Source organism: Cloeon dipterum, chromosome 1 (genome assembly GCF_949628265.1).
Source record: "Cloeon dipterum chromosome 1, ieCloDipt1.1, whole genome shotgun sequence".
Lineage (NCBI taxonomy): Eukaryota > Metazoa > Arthropoda > Insecta > Ephemeroptera > Baetidae > Cloeon > Cloeon dipterum.
This window is the reverse complement of record NC_088786.1, coordinates 30,771,814-30,787,502: the sequence shown is the minus strand read 5'-3', so window position 1 is coordinate 30,787,502 and position 15,689 is coordinate 30,771,814. Positions and strand designations below refer to the sequence as shown.

The 15,689-nt window shown below is 43.1% G+C and overlaps 1 protein-coding gene across 14 annotated transcripts in view; it reads right to left on the bottom strand.

Moving 5' to 3' along the window:
• The window catches only part of Ndae1 (Na[+]-driven anion exchanger 1), a 64,642-nt gene that overhangs the window by 3,612 nt on the left and 45,341 nt on the right, over positions 1-15,689 (bottom strand). For 12 of the 14 annotated variants that reach the window (XM_065496607.1, XM_065496603.1, XM_065496601.1 and 9 more), the window contains 17 exons: positions 15,093-15,221; positions 10,506-10,639; positions 9,361-9,591; positions 7,881-8,013; positions 5,546-5,761; positions 4,786-4,907; positions 4,535-4,720; positions 3,616-3,996; positions 2,716-2,960; positions 2,491-2,656; positions 2,112-2,429; positions 1,953-2,048; positions 1,720-1,896; positions 1,481-1,659; positions 1,104-1,422; positions 873-1,031; positions 611-816 (listed from right to left, as the gene is read on the bottom strand). In XM_065496607.1, coding sequence (XP_065352679.1) covers positions 611-816; positions 873-1,031; positions 1,104-1,422; positions 1,481-1,659; positions 1,720-1,896; positions 1,953-2,048; positions 2,112-2,429; positions 2,491-2,656; positions 2,716-2,960; positions 3,616-3,996; positions 4,535-4,720; positions 4,786-4,907; positions 5,546-5,761; positions 7,881-8,013; positions 9,361-9,591; positions 10,506-10,639; positions 15,093-15,221 — 3,397 coding nt within the window. Of the gene's footprint in view, positions 1-610; positions 817-872; positions 1,032-1,103; positions 1,423-1,480; positions 1,660-1,719; positions 1,897-1,952; positions 2,049-2,111; positions 2,430-2,490; positions 2,657-2,715; positions 2,961-3,615; positions 3,997-4,534; positions 4,721-4,785; positions 4,908-5,545; positions 5,762-7,332; positions 7,495-7,880; positions 8,014-9,360; positions 9,592-10,505; positions 10,640-15,092; positions 15,222-15,689 lie in introns of all 14 variants that reach the window. The other 2 variants (XM_065496594.1, XM_065496600.1) reach the window with 2 other exon arrangements.

Below are 15,689 nucleotides of genomic sequence, written 5' to 3'. Positions count from 1 at the left end.
CCAACGCCAACAGCGTAAGCTTATCTAACTAATGGTTAAATAAGGTAACAAACAAGTCCCAATATAAGTATTTTCATTTAAATAGTTTATCAGTTAACTTAAAGCAAAAAGGAGAAAGAACAGAGCTATTTAAAATTATAATTAGCTCATATTTTTTTCTTGAACCTCTGCTCAGAACTTTCCGTAGGCTATGAGCTCACTAGGTCCCGCAATAACACCGCCAAGCAGATTACATGAGGACCAAGTGGCCGCCGCAGAGGATCTTGGGCCCAATATGGCCATCTTTTCGCCTTCGCGCACCTAGGTCTTTTATTTGTCCCTTAATCCGCTGGAAAAGGCTAAAAACCAGCATGTGGCGAGTCCCAGCCTCGCTATTTGAGCATTTCAAGTGTTGTTAAGTAACAACCGTTTTGCCACATCTGACAATGGGCAGCCAGTAAAATATCACTGAAATGTTAAAATTCTCCCATTGCTATGACACTGCAAGCAATGCCTTTTAACAATGCGAGCCAACAGTCTATCTTCTTTCAAAAAAGTTAATGGCGTGTCACCATTCCATTTAAAATTACAAATTGATTTCAAAAACAGGAGTATTGATTATTGCAATTACCTGTTTTTTGAGGGTGAAGAACTTTTCTTCTTTTCATCCTTGATCGCAATTCCATTGTCTTCATTGACTTGCTTCCATACTCCGCTTTTGTTCACTTCTTCTGAAATGTTGATGGACGCCAGCGGAATCTTCATGATGTTGCCGTTCGCCAGAGGAATAGCCAGGTTCCCAGATGGCCCAATGGGCAGCTTTCCCTGTCCACCTTCCTGCAATCCGCCAAAATGTAGCTCCACCATCCTCGCGTGTTAGGCCAGGTTCTTACCATATCTCCCGACTCGTCATCGTCATCCACCCCCAACTTGTGCTTCTTTTCAGCTGCAGACCTCTTACTCGTTTCAGGCATCACGTCGTCCAGAATTTTCAGCTCACGTCGCGTGAAAAAGAAGTCTAGACCCTTCCTCATGCCAATCATCACAACCAACTGAAGAGCAAAAGCAAATAGGAATGTCACGTGTTATGTCAGAAATAATCTCAATCATGAGCATTAACTCACCATGAGAGGGAACAGAATTGAGGTTTTCTTAAATGACTTGATGACCCAGAGGGCGATAAGACAAGTGAGCTGGATGGCGGTGAACATGTGCACGCGCTTCAGGGGCACCTGCCGCAGGAACATGTAGTCCGGCTGGTACTTGAGGGGCATGAACATGATGAGGATGCGGTCAAAGAACTGCAGACCCTTCAGCGAAGCTGCACCCATGTAGAGGAAGACGCCGAAGAGCACGGGCATGGGAATGTGCTGAAGCAGTGGAGTCATAACCACTGACAGACCGATCATGGCAAATATCATGATGTGGGTCACGCGTTGTTCCCTGCAGGAAAGACGAGTGCGTAAAAGATCAAGCAGTGAGATGCGTTAGTCAAGCTAACCTGACTCCCAAAAACTGGGGCTTTTCGCCGGGCGCGGCGCATTCAGACTCGAGTTTCAGAGAATTGACGTGGTTAATAGACAACACGGTTGCGGCCACGAACCATGGCAGACCCATGGCGGAGCATATCATGATCAGTATGGCCAAAACAAACAGATCCAAGTGGTAACCTCCTCCTTTCTGTAAATGAAAATATTACTATTAAAATGTTCTCGTGATTGTATATAATGATATGTTCACCTTGAGTTTGTTCTCTTTGCGGTTAACGATGACAGCTGTGATTTGCTGGTCCATGAATATCAAGATGGTAGCCAGAAGAGCGGGCAAAGGTGCCAGGAATATGGTGTAAAAAGGGTTGATGAAGGGAGAAACAAGCCAACCTCTGTTGGGAAGAGTTGGTTTGAACTCTGACGGTACCTATGCAGCAAAATTGAGTCAGAAGAGGATCACTCAGACTGTCGCATTCAAATTACCATGAGCTTGGGAGTGTCTATTTTCATGTAGCCATCAAGAAGGGTCATCGCAAAAATGGCAATGATAACGCCAAAGTCACTGATCACTTGGCGGACCTAAAAATGTCGCAAAATAAATTGATTCTGGAAGGATCTTGGTATATGAGAATTGCAACTTACACTGGAGGGGAAGAAAAGGGAGTTTTTAAAGTCCTTCAGAATGACCGAGATGATGAAGGTGCCCAAGAACAGGATGACAGACATCAGGAAAACGTCTGGCACATATTGAATGGCCGCGCAACCAGGACCCATGAGCGTGCCGTTAAGAGCCATGCATTCCTGCTTCCCCACACTAGACCAGTTTGCTGCGTTCCACTCTTGCATGACCGTTGAGTTTCCTGGAGCGCACGAGCAGTTTTGAGGGAGCAAGTAATTATTCATGTCTCCCATTGGATTGACAGGATTCTCAAAGCCAATCTTCAGCACATTTTCTATGGCCTGACGAGAGAAAATATTTAATTAATATGACAAAACTTAAATTGCGTCAGGTGTGACATACCTTGTAGATGAAAATAAATGCGATCAGAGTTGCGAAATTCTCCTCAGTAAACCTGGTGATGTAGCAGACAAAAGCACTCGCATCGATGGCTACCAGAATCACAAGAATAATTCCGACCCAGATGCCGACCCAAAACCGGAAGCACAAGTAGTCCCAGCCGATTGACCTGCGAGTGGAAATGGGTTTAGCATGACTCATCAATGAAATCAGAATAAAAAGACTCACTGGCAAAAGTCGTACATAATGGTTTCAAAAACTAAAACTGGACCCGTGGAGCCAAGAATGGTAAGTGGTTGTCCAGAGAAAAAGCCATAACCCATGCCGCAGACGAAACCAGACACGAGGGACTCCATTGCTGCCATGTTGTTGCCAGTTGCGTGTCCGAGGAGGCCGCCAAACGTGATGATGGGCGAGAGACAAGCGAAGTAGAGGAAAATCCAAGAGGCTATACACTGAACTGCCAGAGCGTCCTAAAAATCAAAGAAAGCACAAATTTCATCGCTATAATATAGAGTTTGTCAGTGCAATCCTTTTAATTCAGCGCAAAATGTTTTGAGAAACCAAATTAGTCGCAGCGACTGGTGTTTTGTGCACGCGGAGTTAAAATTAGCTGCTTAATTATTTTTGTTTTGGGCAACATAATTTGATGAAAGCAATTATAATAAGAGCGGTAAAAAAACTACCTGCATAAACAAAAAAACCTTCTATATAGATAAAATTAGACTAGTTATTTTTTAAACGCCCGCAGCCAGCACTGTAAAATTGTTTGCTACTAATTGACATAAAAAGTAAATGGCACTCTTTTTAATGTGTATATATTATGTCCACTGTTATTTACTCCTACAACTCGTAGAGTGTTTGTTCAGGGAAATATTTATGAATTTAATCAGGATTCACTGCACCAAATATACTGGGGCATCATTTTGGTTTTTACTTCCAAATGCCAAAACATCGAGCTGCACAGAACGAGGACGTGTGATTTAATTTTTATCTTCAATTGCCTCTCATCCTTAGTCAATTCCGTGCATAGTAGTGCCATTTCGTAATTTATTAGTTATCATGAAATTCCATGCGTGTTTACATCGCATTATAATTCATCTGTTTTAAAACTTAATCTTAACTAACCTTGAAATCGGACCAGTACCACGGCGCCTTTCGCTTGATGTCGTTTCTGAGTCCACCCCAGAGGCGTCCTGTGCGCGAGAGGCCAGCCTGTTCGCGCTGCTTCTGCTCGTCCTCCTCCTCCTCGATAGAGTCAACCTCGGGATCCTTGCCGCTCCCTGGAGGGTTGCGGCGGGTGCACTGGGGGATGGCGGCCGGCGGCTCGATGCGGATCGTCGGGTCCCACTCGCCTGGTGGCAGCACGGTGACCGCGTCCAGGAATTCGTCCAGCGCCACCACCAGGTACTCGCGTTTGCGCGCCTTGTACGCCACGTCGTGGAAGATCTCGTCCGACATCAGGGTCGCCATCGAACGGCCTATCTCGTGGAAACGGGAGCTGCCACCCTGGGGAGAATTTGAGTTTGACGCAAAGTGGATGTTGAAAGAACTAATTTTATTATATTCTTTAATATTTTTTAAAATGTTGTATCGTGATTTTTAGAGACTGCAAAAATATCAGTTTTGAACATATTTTTGGTTAAAATTGTTAAATGGCTGATTATGCAATTCAGACCAAGATAGTATCTTGTTGGTCTGTGGCCTTTTGAAAATGTTTTTTTTTTTAATATTTATGTAAGATTGCAAAATAAATCGAATAATTCAAAAAGTGATGTGTGAAAAACGCTGATGTTTGTCGTTTTGAAATCTTGAAATTATCGTGACGTAATTTTTATAAATAAATGAAATATTATAAACAAATTGATCTGCCCACACTTTGAGGTATTAGAGTAAAATTTTTGTGTAACAAATTAAATTGAATGCCTTGAAGCTTACGTTGCGAGAAATGAGATTGATGTGTTAGAAGATTTATTCTTGACATTTCCGGCATTAAAAAGTGATATTCTTAACCAAAATTTGATATTTTACACAACTAGGAACTTACCACTGGGCCGAGGAGGATGAAAATGAATCTAGTGGGGACGGGAACTTCGGTCAGGTCACCCATAAAGGTGGCCTGCGAAAGACGGATGAAGGCGGAGAGGGGCTTCTCCAAGAAGTCCACCTCGCCGACCAGCACGTTTGAGGCTTCAGCGCCTTGAGGAATTTTGCGCATGAAATGTACGTTTGTCTGTAAAAACAGTTTTTCTGCCATCAAACACGAGCCCAATTTTAAAGTTAGATCGAGTTGCCGACCTTGTGCTGGGACAGATCGCCGTTGGTGGCGCTTTCCGAGAGTCCGGTGGCACTTTGGTTTCGGGGTATGGAGCCGGACGAGGGGCTGTGGTCCATGCCCTCGTGAGGCACGCTGGCTGCGCCTGAAATCGAACCAGACCGTCAGTCTCCGCTCTCGAGAAAAGTCGATCGGGAAGAAAGGAAAAGAGAAACAAAAAGCAAAAGCTGTTGAGGACGCCGCTCGAAGGAAACTGGCGGGCGACTGGCAATAGCACACAAACTGGCGGAAAAACGCCAAAAATACGAGAAAGGGGTTTCGTTTGTAGTATAGCTACCCTGGACAATAATTACGGGAGCTACGTTTATTATAGCACACGCATGTCGATAGAGCATATATAAATTTTAAAACACGCAAGTCAGCACAAAATTGACAAAAAAAAAATGGCACAAACGTCAAATCACAAATAACGGCTGATGAGGATGCTGTAAAATGAGGCGGTAAATTAATTTGATTACTTGGTGCTGGAAATATTACACCAAAACATTTCGCAGCCTGGTTCACTGCAGGGATTACGAGTATTCCACGTTTCACGATCAAAATATTAACACGGTAAACACCAATAAAAGGTTGATTAGATCGTGACAACGTGTGGGAGAAAATTAGTTGAGTACGTTCAATATTTGGATTTCGAATCGAAAACAGCGATATTCATGCCAAAACAAATTATTCGTGTTAATTGTTTCTCAGCATTCGCCAAAACTGAAAGTTGGGGTCGCGCACCAGAACCGGAGCCAGCGGGCAACGACAGGTATCTTTGGTACTGGTGAACAATCTTGGGTGGTTGCAGGACGAGGTCTCCGTGCATCTGGGGCGCGGCCATCGCCATCATGGACTGCTGCACCAGCATGGACATCGGGGTCACGGGCACCACGGAGCCGTCGTCGATCATGTACCCGTCCTGCGCGCTCGTTGTGCTGCTGCGCCGCCGGTCGTTTACTGTGCACGAAATCACGTCCGGAAAGGGACAAAAACGAACGGGTCAAAATCGGGAACATGGGCACACAAATTATATACATTTTGCACCAGTAACCTCCTCGTCAAAGAGCGGAATGATCCATTATTTGATCTTTTTTTACCATCCAGAGACATGTGAGCTTATTTATTTATTTATTATTATTTTTTGCCCAACCAGGGAGTGGTGTCTTTGACAAGGAGAGGCTGGAGCTTTGATATATGTGCAGTAAAAAACATAGATCTTCACCATACAACCGGACACACGACGTCGGCTTGACGAACTTTTGAACTTTTGGTCACAGAGGCCCTTTATTTGGACGACAGAACTTTCCCGTGACACCAACTTAGAGGTTACACAACAAGTTGTTCTAGACTCACTATAAACAAGATTTCTCTCAAAATACTTCTGCTGCTTTTTCTGGAAACGTTGCAATTTCTTCTTCTCTGTAAAGGGCCGGATGAAAAGCCGGGAGAATTAGTAGCAAAATTGTGAGAGTCAGTGGGCGGGTTTAATATTGGGTTCTCATTAAGCCGGAAATCCGTTCAAGCGCCATTTTCGCGAATAATTTCACGCTTGGGTTCGTACCTAAAACTTTTTTAATAACATACATTTTTCAGGGGATCAACCATCTGATCGCGAATATTCCATGCACGCACTGTTGAAATTAAAGTGCTATCTCCTTTGCTGGCACCCGCGGCTTGGATTTACAACTCCAGCCGGGCAGCAGATTATGATATAATCGCTGCATAATTAACGCGACTCGTGCGTATGTCTAAAATAAAAACTGTCGGGCCGGGAATAATAATGCAGGCTGCCAACAGCAATGCTAAATGACTCGGTCCGAGAGTACGCAGCCATGGGAGCAACAGCAGCGTCAATGGGGCGTGAGAGTCCTATACTGCGCAAAATATTTCTACCGACGGAAGATCTGCACAATTTCCAAGTTCCATGTCGGGAAAGCGACAGTTTTGTTAACGAGTGCTTTTGTTGGTTTTTTCAGCACATCTGGCCTGGCGTAAGGATAAAATGAGTTTTCTTCTAAAAGTGGGGTTCAATAAATATATATTTTTTCTCTTGATAAATTGCGTTGCTTGTTTGGATTTTTATTTTTAAATAATTCACCTCGTTACTGCCTGAATATTGATTACTCCATGTTTATTCAAAGTCTGCAAGTACATTATTTCGTCTAAAAACAGGTAATGAAATCAATAAAATTGAGTTTGCATACATATTTTTGAGTAACATTGTCCAGGTATGGTTCAAAACAAATCTAAATTGAGTCTTCCTGAATAATTTGGTCTAATAATGTTCTAACTGCATGATTATCTAATTAATAAATTCAAGCAAGTATATTATCCTCTAATTACTTCAGCTTCCAATTGAAACTTCAATTAAATAACACAAAACAGCAATGCGTCTAAAGGGGTATATTTTGCGTGTGGTTTAAAAGCGGGGCCTACAAACTGTCGGTTGGGTGTCTATAATAACTGTAATTTTAATTTTGGTATGCGAGTATTTATGTCAGGGTGTGTCAGGGTGCGTGGTACCTGACCTGGCACTGTCAAGTATGGCCCTTTGCAGTCGTGCATCTCCAGCAAGGAGGTTTTGGGCGTGGGGCAACTGCTGCTGCGGGTCACACCCCCGGGCACGCTCAGCAGGGGGCCCGTCGAATGCGTCGGCGAGGGCGTGCGGCTGCCCCCTTCCGAGGCGATTCCTTTGGCGAGTCGTTCAAATTATTTTCACACGGCTAAGGTCGAAATCTTCGGCGCGGTCAGTGCAAAAGCGTGCGCGGAAATTTTTATAAAGGACACGGACAAGGAGTTTTTGTTTAATACTTGCTGGATCAGCACCGGCCTCATATCCTTTTAATTTTTTGCTGGAGCGGGTGTGACGTGGGATATATTTTGAATTCCGGCGTGGTAGGAAACACGAAGGGAATTTTCCAAATTGAAAAAGGGGGTTGTTAGTTCAGGCAATCTAGTTCTACTTGAAACAAGAATGGTCCAAACTCTTCGAAGTAAATTGTTTTGGGCAAACCCTAAAAATGGACTGCTCTTTGTGAAAAGGTAGAAGGAATAAAATGAAACTATGTTTACTCACTTTTGGAGGAGGAATGATTGCGACCGATCTCCGCCAGCGATCGGATGATTGGTAAGCGGGCCATGTTGGACGAACTCGCTTCCTTGCGCCTTTGGTGTTGATGTCGGTGTTTACGCAGTAGGGCGTCGCGCACCTGCCAAACGCCGAGAAGAAAACAAACGCTCCTTAAGTTGTGTGCTCTATTTCATGCTGAGAGATAGATAAAAAAATGGTCTTCCATAGGGAGTCACGAGGAGTCAGGATAAAAATAGACCTTTGAAAGCCTCGGAGGCAATAATTAAGTTCCTGCATTTGCAATTCGCCAGGCTGGCAAGCATGAATTTCCGTTCGGCTGCCGACAATGCGCAAGCAAATCAAGCGACGCGCTCGTGTACATTAATTGGTGCTTCACTTTGTACGTGCGCATCTATTGATTGCAGACACTGACCGACGACAGTTCCAATTATTATGTGTATTTCTTGCGCGTATTGACGCGTCAGGACTCGATTCGCAGCGCACTTGAGTGTCAGCAAACGAAACTGCAGATTCAATCGGGAGACACACACACATGTTTCCGCCTGCGAGCTAAAACTGGGTGAAATACGCGAGTGACATTATTGCGTTAACGTGACGCGCGCACTCATCAGTCCATGTCGGCGAACTGGAATTCAATAACGACGCTGCATCGGTGGAGAGAGAATTCGCCAGAGATGAAAATCGGTCATGTGGCAGAATTTAGAGCAGCATTTTCCTCCTCAAGTATAGGAATTTCATAAAAATGAGAAATAAAAATTTTGCGTACAGGGAGCATAAATTAAAAACAAACAACTATGATAAAGCTTTGATCTTTAAAATAAAAGAGCAAAAACCACCGCGTATTACTTTTTCATCCAACAAAGCGTTGCGTCAAATCATTATTTCCATCGTCAGACAACTCTCGCCCTTAAAATAGCCTTGTAAAAAGCAATCGTTTGGGCTTAACACTGCGAAACGGCTGTTTTCAATTAAATCCTGCGTCGCCTACGTGCGCCCAGTACGTCTGACAGCGAGCAAAAACACTGGCATCCCTTTCCCAAAAGTCTGGTTTTGACCTTTTTGCCCGACTGAGAGCGGCAGCTGGATTCTGCACTTGGTCCCTTTGCCCTGCTTCAGACTCCAGTCGCGCTGGAAAACGAATTTACCGACTTTCTGCGACTGACGAGAGCGAAACTTTTATTTCGCCGCAACAGTCACAAAGATGAAATTAGGTGTCTGTTTTTACGCGCACGTCGCATCTGCTTCTGTCTTGAATTACGGAATTGTCGGGCATGTCTTCTTCTGGCACGTTTGTTCATTAATTTTTACACCGACCTTGATCCCTGTTGCGCGAAAATAGTTGCGAGTTTAATTGAATTTGGCAACAAGAAGCACGGTGTTGCTCTCATTTCACTGTTGCGACAGCCGGTTGCGGGGAATTCATGCTTTTTTATAGTAATTCATGCAGATTGGAACAAAGCTGTACCTTTTCTTTCTGCTCCTCAAGCGTGAGGTGGCCTGCAGAGGCCATAGCGTCGATTGTGAGGTCTGCCACTTGCTCCATGTTGCTGGCCTCCATGTCAAGCATGACGGTGCCGCTGGACAGCATGGCCCTCAACTCGAATAACGAGTGCAGGGACAAGGTGGCCACGTGCGGCTTCGACCAACGGTTGCCGCCTTCCTCCACGTCTTCCTCGAACTTGATCCAACGAGCCGTCTGCAAAAACGACCAATCACCTGGTTAATAAAAACAATAGGCAAATATTGGGAAATGACAAAGAAAAAAGGTAATTAATTTTACATCTGGTTGGTTCACAAAAGAAATAAATAAAAAATATTGAGGAAGATTGCGACCGCCTTTGGCTGAGCGTTGACAACATCTTTTCCTTTTAGCAGAAAAATAAGCAGGGTGCAGTTGAACCACCGTCCTCGCTCAGCTCAGCTCAGCCGGCAAAATTTGCTACTTCAGCGTGAGAGCGGACGGGAAAAAGTCGATGCGATGGAGAGGAAATATCAAGTGGGCGGTGGAAACCATCCCTCTTACAGTTGGCCGCCGTACTCCAGTCTTGCTGTGTCAAACCATCCGGGACTGCAATTCCCTTCTTTATTAGATCCAGAGCTGGCTGCTGGACGGACGCGCACTCTCCAATCACGCGTCCGTCATCTATCATGTGCCAAAAAGTGTGTTTGCTATTTTGCCAGCAGAGTGAAGCTCAACGAGCCGCACACACGCTAGATTGATTTCAGCCAGGCAAGAAACACAGGCACCGCGGCTTTATTAGCCGTCTGATTCGCCGAGCAAAATCGACGCTACCACTTTTCTTACACGTCAATCATCTTAAAAAGAAACTGACAGCTGTTGAATGGCGCGATCATTACGGAATCTTGTTTGCGGGAGCAAAATCTTTTAAGCCCTGGCTGAATTTTTGTCTTGTTCCGTGGCAAAACGAGCGTGGCTCGTGACACTCAGGGCTTCTCTGGACTGTAATAAAAGAGTAATCACGCCCCAACAGCGAGGGTAAGAGGACCCTTCCTTGTAGTGAATGAATAATAAATCCACGAGGCGTCTCCGTGCAAGAAGACACCCTCGACCTGCCTTAGACTGGGATTACGCGCAGGACTAGCTCTCACCTCTTTCCACTCGAAGTCGTCCCCTTCGCGGACCAACTCGCCCATCTCGGAGAAGAGAGGATGCGTCTCATGGCCGGTTCCTTCCTCGGCGTCCTCGCCCAGGATAAACTGGACTCGTTGAGCGGGCGGAGTGACTGAAACAATCGAATAGAATATTCATTAGACCGATTTAGTGATCTGTGTTGATTTCTTTTGGTTGTGAGGATGTATAGATCAAATTTTCCTGCGGTGATTAAAAACAATAAAATGATACTATATATTTTGATCCGCATAAAGACATGGAAACCCCTATTTCAAGCAGTTATTTCTGTTAGTTAATATTGGTTCATCAAATAAAATGTTAATTTTTTTCCAACTGTGTAAATTTATAGGAGGAATAAATAGCAATTCATATATTACAAACGGTTTTGAATTTCATCCACAATTTTAGACCTAACTTGATCAATAAGCATTCATTTAACTGCAACGTAATAGCCTCATTGTATGGATCAGGTAAACAACATGAGTCTATTTGCACATCAGCGAAACTGAAATGTATACTTGAATTATGTACATAAAACTCAGTATATTCAGTGAGCGTGATTCCCTAGAAAACATGTTGGAAACTACGCGTAACTGCATTTACTTTCAAATAGTATGTTTTAATATGAATTGAATAGGCAACCGTGGGAGAACATTTATAATGGGTATTTTTATCTAATGAATGCTACTAATTCTAAAAATATGTATTAATTTTGAGACAAATAATTGACTTTTTTAGGTTGTTATCTTCATTCTAAAAATGTTAACACAACGAAGCAATAATTCCTGAAAATATTGCTGTGCATTACCATGCATAATCGGAATCATTTAATCTGCAGAAATTTGGCGAAGGTTGTGAAAATAGTGCGCGTAAAATGGTCGAACGAAAACCCGCACAATAGCAGAAACAACCGCAAAGGCGCTTTTGCGATGCATATTGCGTCGAAATGTAAAAAAATGCTCTGTTTTACGAGCGTTAGTCCAACTTGGGCGAAAGCACTTTCGAAACGCAGTGCGTGTTGCACCCTCAACCTGGCCGCGTGCCATGCTCGTGTCATCTCGCTGCTCGTGCAATGACCACACCCGTCCATTACCGAAAGTGCATTATTATTTCTTATTATCCCCAGAGAGAGAAAGAGAGAGAGAGAGAGAGAGAGGCGCGCACACTTTGAACCGAGCATCACGCAGAAAAGCGATTTTCGTAAATGGGTCGCTAAGAAGCAGTATATGTGTCTGAAATTTTGTAAAGTGCTAGAAACTCGCGTGCGCTGGCGGTTTTTCAAGTGTTGGCCACCTTCCAGCAGACGCATCAGATTGCTGCGAATCAGCGCAAAACGCCCTAACCTTCCTTTGACTGTGAGACCGCAGATTCATCTTATTCGCGCAGACCGATCGAATTAAAAGACCGCCGCGCGGATAATAAAGTGCGACGAGACTCGGCTCGCTCTTGTCTGCGTCACATCATTTAGAGGAGGCGAGATCAAGCCAGCTGCACAACACGATAAATAGCGGCTGATCACGCGAAGGTGTCATTGGACTCTCTCTGAGCTTAAAAATACCTTTGAATCGTCAGGTCATTTTCCATAAAACATCCAAATTCTTTATAATCAAACTTTCAGGTTTTTATTTATTCCTCATTATCAATTTTTGGTTCTACGTATAAACTTGCCAATTATATTTTTTATCTTTGGACAAATTTTAACTTGAGATTCGTTAATCTTTTACCTGACAACTTTTAAATATCGTCATTATTAAAATTAAAGCAAAAGTAGTTTCAAAATTTGTCCAAATCAGCTATCAAACGGGGTCAAGTTGCTTTGCTCAGTGGGTGGGTGCGTTTGCGTTCCTATAGACGAGACGGTGGTAAAATGTAAATCTTGATGTCTTCGAACTGACTAAAGCGAGGGCATTAATTACCGGCGAGAGCGCCGTTCAGCTCGCGAGTTACAACAAAGCATTACGAGCGAGAAAAATGCGCATGGCGGGTGTAAGCGGATAAGTTGGCAGCGTTGATGGCGATTCCTCAAGTAGTGCCGTGACAACTGGTCTTCGTTTGGGTCGTTGATTCTAAACGAGCATCGAATTTGGTCCGAAACAAAAACTCTACACTGAAGCGATTGGTTCTGCGTCGTTCTCCATTACGTATTGCTTTTGTTACGCATTATTTGTTCCTATCTTAATAGCTATAATATTGTTTATGAGCACACAATAGAAATGTGTTACGCGAAGGGTTGCGGCATTATTATTTATGTTCTAAACAAAACATTGTTCAATGAAGGTCAAAATCACAAGCAATATCTTATTTATATTTCTCGTGATTCACTCAACTAGTGATGCTCACTAAACTTGACGTATCACGAGTTTATTTATTTATATATATATTCATGAAAATAAAATACTGAAGTCACAAGCAGATTACTTCCAATCACAAGTGTTGGTCGCGACGTTTTCTACTAAATTAAATTTTTGATTAATCTAAAATAGACAACTCTAGGCTATGATTCCACAGTCCATTCTGCCAAAAAGCGAGTTTGCCAAAATGAATAACTTTATTTGCGATCCACCGCGCCCTTCAATTACTCTGAAAGCTGCGTGGCTCGAGCATCGCCCTCTAGCAAAATCCATCCTTCCGTGCATGCCGAGCGGGAAAAGTGGCCAGCGAAACGAACTTGTTGAGTAGCTGTTTGACTTTTGCATAATGTATACGACTGAGTGTTTTAAAAGACGCGTTTGGATAAAAGGCACTCACCACACATGAGCGAAATTGCTGCTCCACTTTTATGCACCGCGAGGTGCAACCCCTGGAGGCTACCCTCTCTTATCTAATCAAACTGGACTAGGCAACAAACGAGTTGCGAAGTAGTGGAATATTTATTTTGCGACGCGTGGCATACACGCGGTAAATGAGTTACAATACATCTGAACAAATCTTGCGCTTGTCACTCCAATTGGCTAATATTGTTCTAGAGCAAATAAAGAAACCAAAGTTCAAGGAAGCTAGGAAATAATTTTAGATTTATTTTTAGACAGCTAAGAGAAATAATGTGACGTAATTTTTTTTTTAAGGTTTTACAAACTCGGTAGTTATGTGCCTCAAGTGAATTTCAATGCGTGCCTAGTAAATCCTTTGTACAGTAAGCATCGATTCTGATGAGATGTAGAGTGAGGCGAACTTTGTCTGAAGGGCACTCGAAACTTGTGTGAATGCGTTGCTGAGAATGGGAATTTGGCTGCTGCCGAATCATATGGTATGAGGTTCAAAGCCTCCTCCAAAACGAAATTGCTACTCGAGAGAAGGAATTTGAATTGAATCTTGTTTGGCAAAGCTAAATGGAATTTTGCGGGGGTATCCAGATGTGAAATTAGAAATACCAGAAGATTTCGAGTGTTAATCTTTGACCCTCACAGTCAATATAGGTCATTAAAGCTCCGAAATCAATGGGAAAAGTATTTGATATTATGTACAAAAAACGCAAGAGGGAAGTGATTTGGAGGTAAGCTAGAGAAGGCAGTTTTATAAGTCCATAAATATAGATTTCAAGATTTGCAAGGTTTTCATCTACTATTTTGCAGTCTCTATGTTCACCGAACGCTTAAAATTTTTAAACAAAATATTATTTTGCTGTTCATTATTGCAGCAAAATCCACACCACTAACCATGTGGAGCACGAACTATGTCTTCCCCATGGTAGAGGTTGTGTCAACGCGGTTTTTATCGCTCGAGACCTAACACAAATCGGAGGAAAAAGTCGTGCTGCTCTTTATGGCACGTCGGGGCGATTTTTCCCGGCTCTGGAGTTTGTTTTTTTTTCTCCCGCAGGTGACATCTGAATTTATTTTGCCGGTGAATGTGTGTTGTAAGTCTTCTATTAAAGTAGCGAATGGCGTCTCAGGACAGGCGCTTACCGAAATTTACGAGCACAAAATCCTGAGACGAAACACCATAAAACGAAATGAAATCATTACGAGAGCACGCGACGCACTCAGACAGCAAATAAGAAACCCTCGCACCGTGAAATTTGAATTATTGAAATGAGCCCTGAAGAGCGTCTTTGATGTGTCTCTGAGGAAAGCAAAGAGTGTTTGTCTGAAAATTACGAAACGGGAATTTTTAAAGAAGCTACGGAGCGCGCTTTAATGATTGGCAAGATAGAGGAGAAAAAATGTGAACTGCTAAATTATGAGCGGAGTTTCCCCTATTTATCTTTTAAAACTTTCAACGTGCGAAAGTTTCAAGGAGGTTTGCCAATTTTGCAAAGCGCAATTATGCACCACTGGGCTATGCGCAAAAAACTTTTTTATTTTTCCCCGTATTCCTTCATTTGGACCTAGAAAAGGCTATATTTTGCGCCAATAAATATGACTGTATATTGTAGGGTGTTAAAAACACTATTGAATTTTAATAAATCCATTATTTTGTGAATGAGGGGGTAAAGAGCGAAAAAAATAGGATTTTCTATTGGAAATTTTCTATGTGGATTTTTTCTGAATTAGGAAGCGTTAGTTTTACCTTGAGGCTTTTCTGTATTTAAAGCTATTTTAGATCAAAAAGATTTTGCTACTCACTTGGCCTGTCATCCTCGTCGGTGCTGTCCTTGCTGTTCTTGTGGTGTTTGTGGTGTTTCCGGTGCGACCGCCTGCGGTGACCTTGACCGGGCAAGTGCACCCCTACATAAACGGTGTGCGCTCGGTGACCTGCGAAAAAAAAGACAAAATCGTGTCTTATTTCACCTCTTGAATACACGCTGTCGTCAAATTTCAAACTAATGAAGCTGTCGGCACCAAACCAGAGCTAGCTGCCGCGGCAGCAAGGCAGCTGGTATGCGTCACCTCATGTGCACAGATTGAATCAATACTTTTCTTGCGTACTGCTGAGAGGGCGGACTTTGAAAGGCGTTAGCTAATGATTCATGTGACAAGAATAATTGCATTTAAAATGCTCGAAATTAAATAAGCGTTGAAGAGGCGTGACTGACTGGGTTCATACTTTATTTTTGACCAATTTAGATTTTTCCATCTTGGTGGCTAGACCTAAATTGCAATTTGATTTCCTTTTGTGCCGAGAACAAATTTCACACCAGCAGCGACAGTGACAATCGTAATTTTCTCTTCCTAACTGTCAGACAAGATGCTGCCGACGAAAACTTTCCTCCACCCACGCAA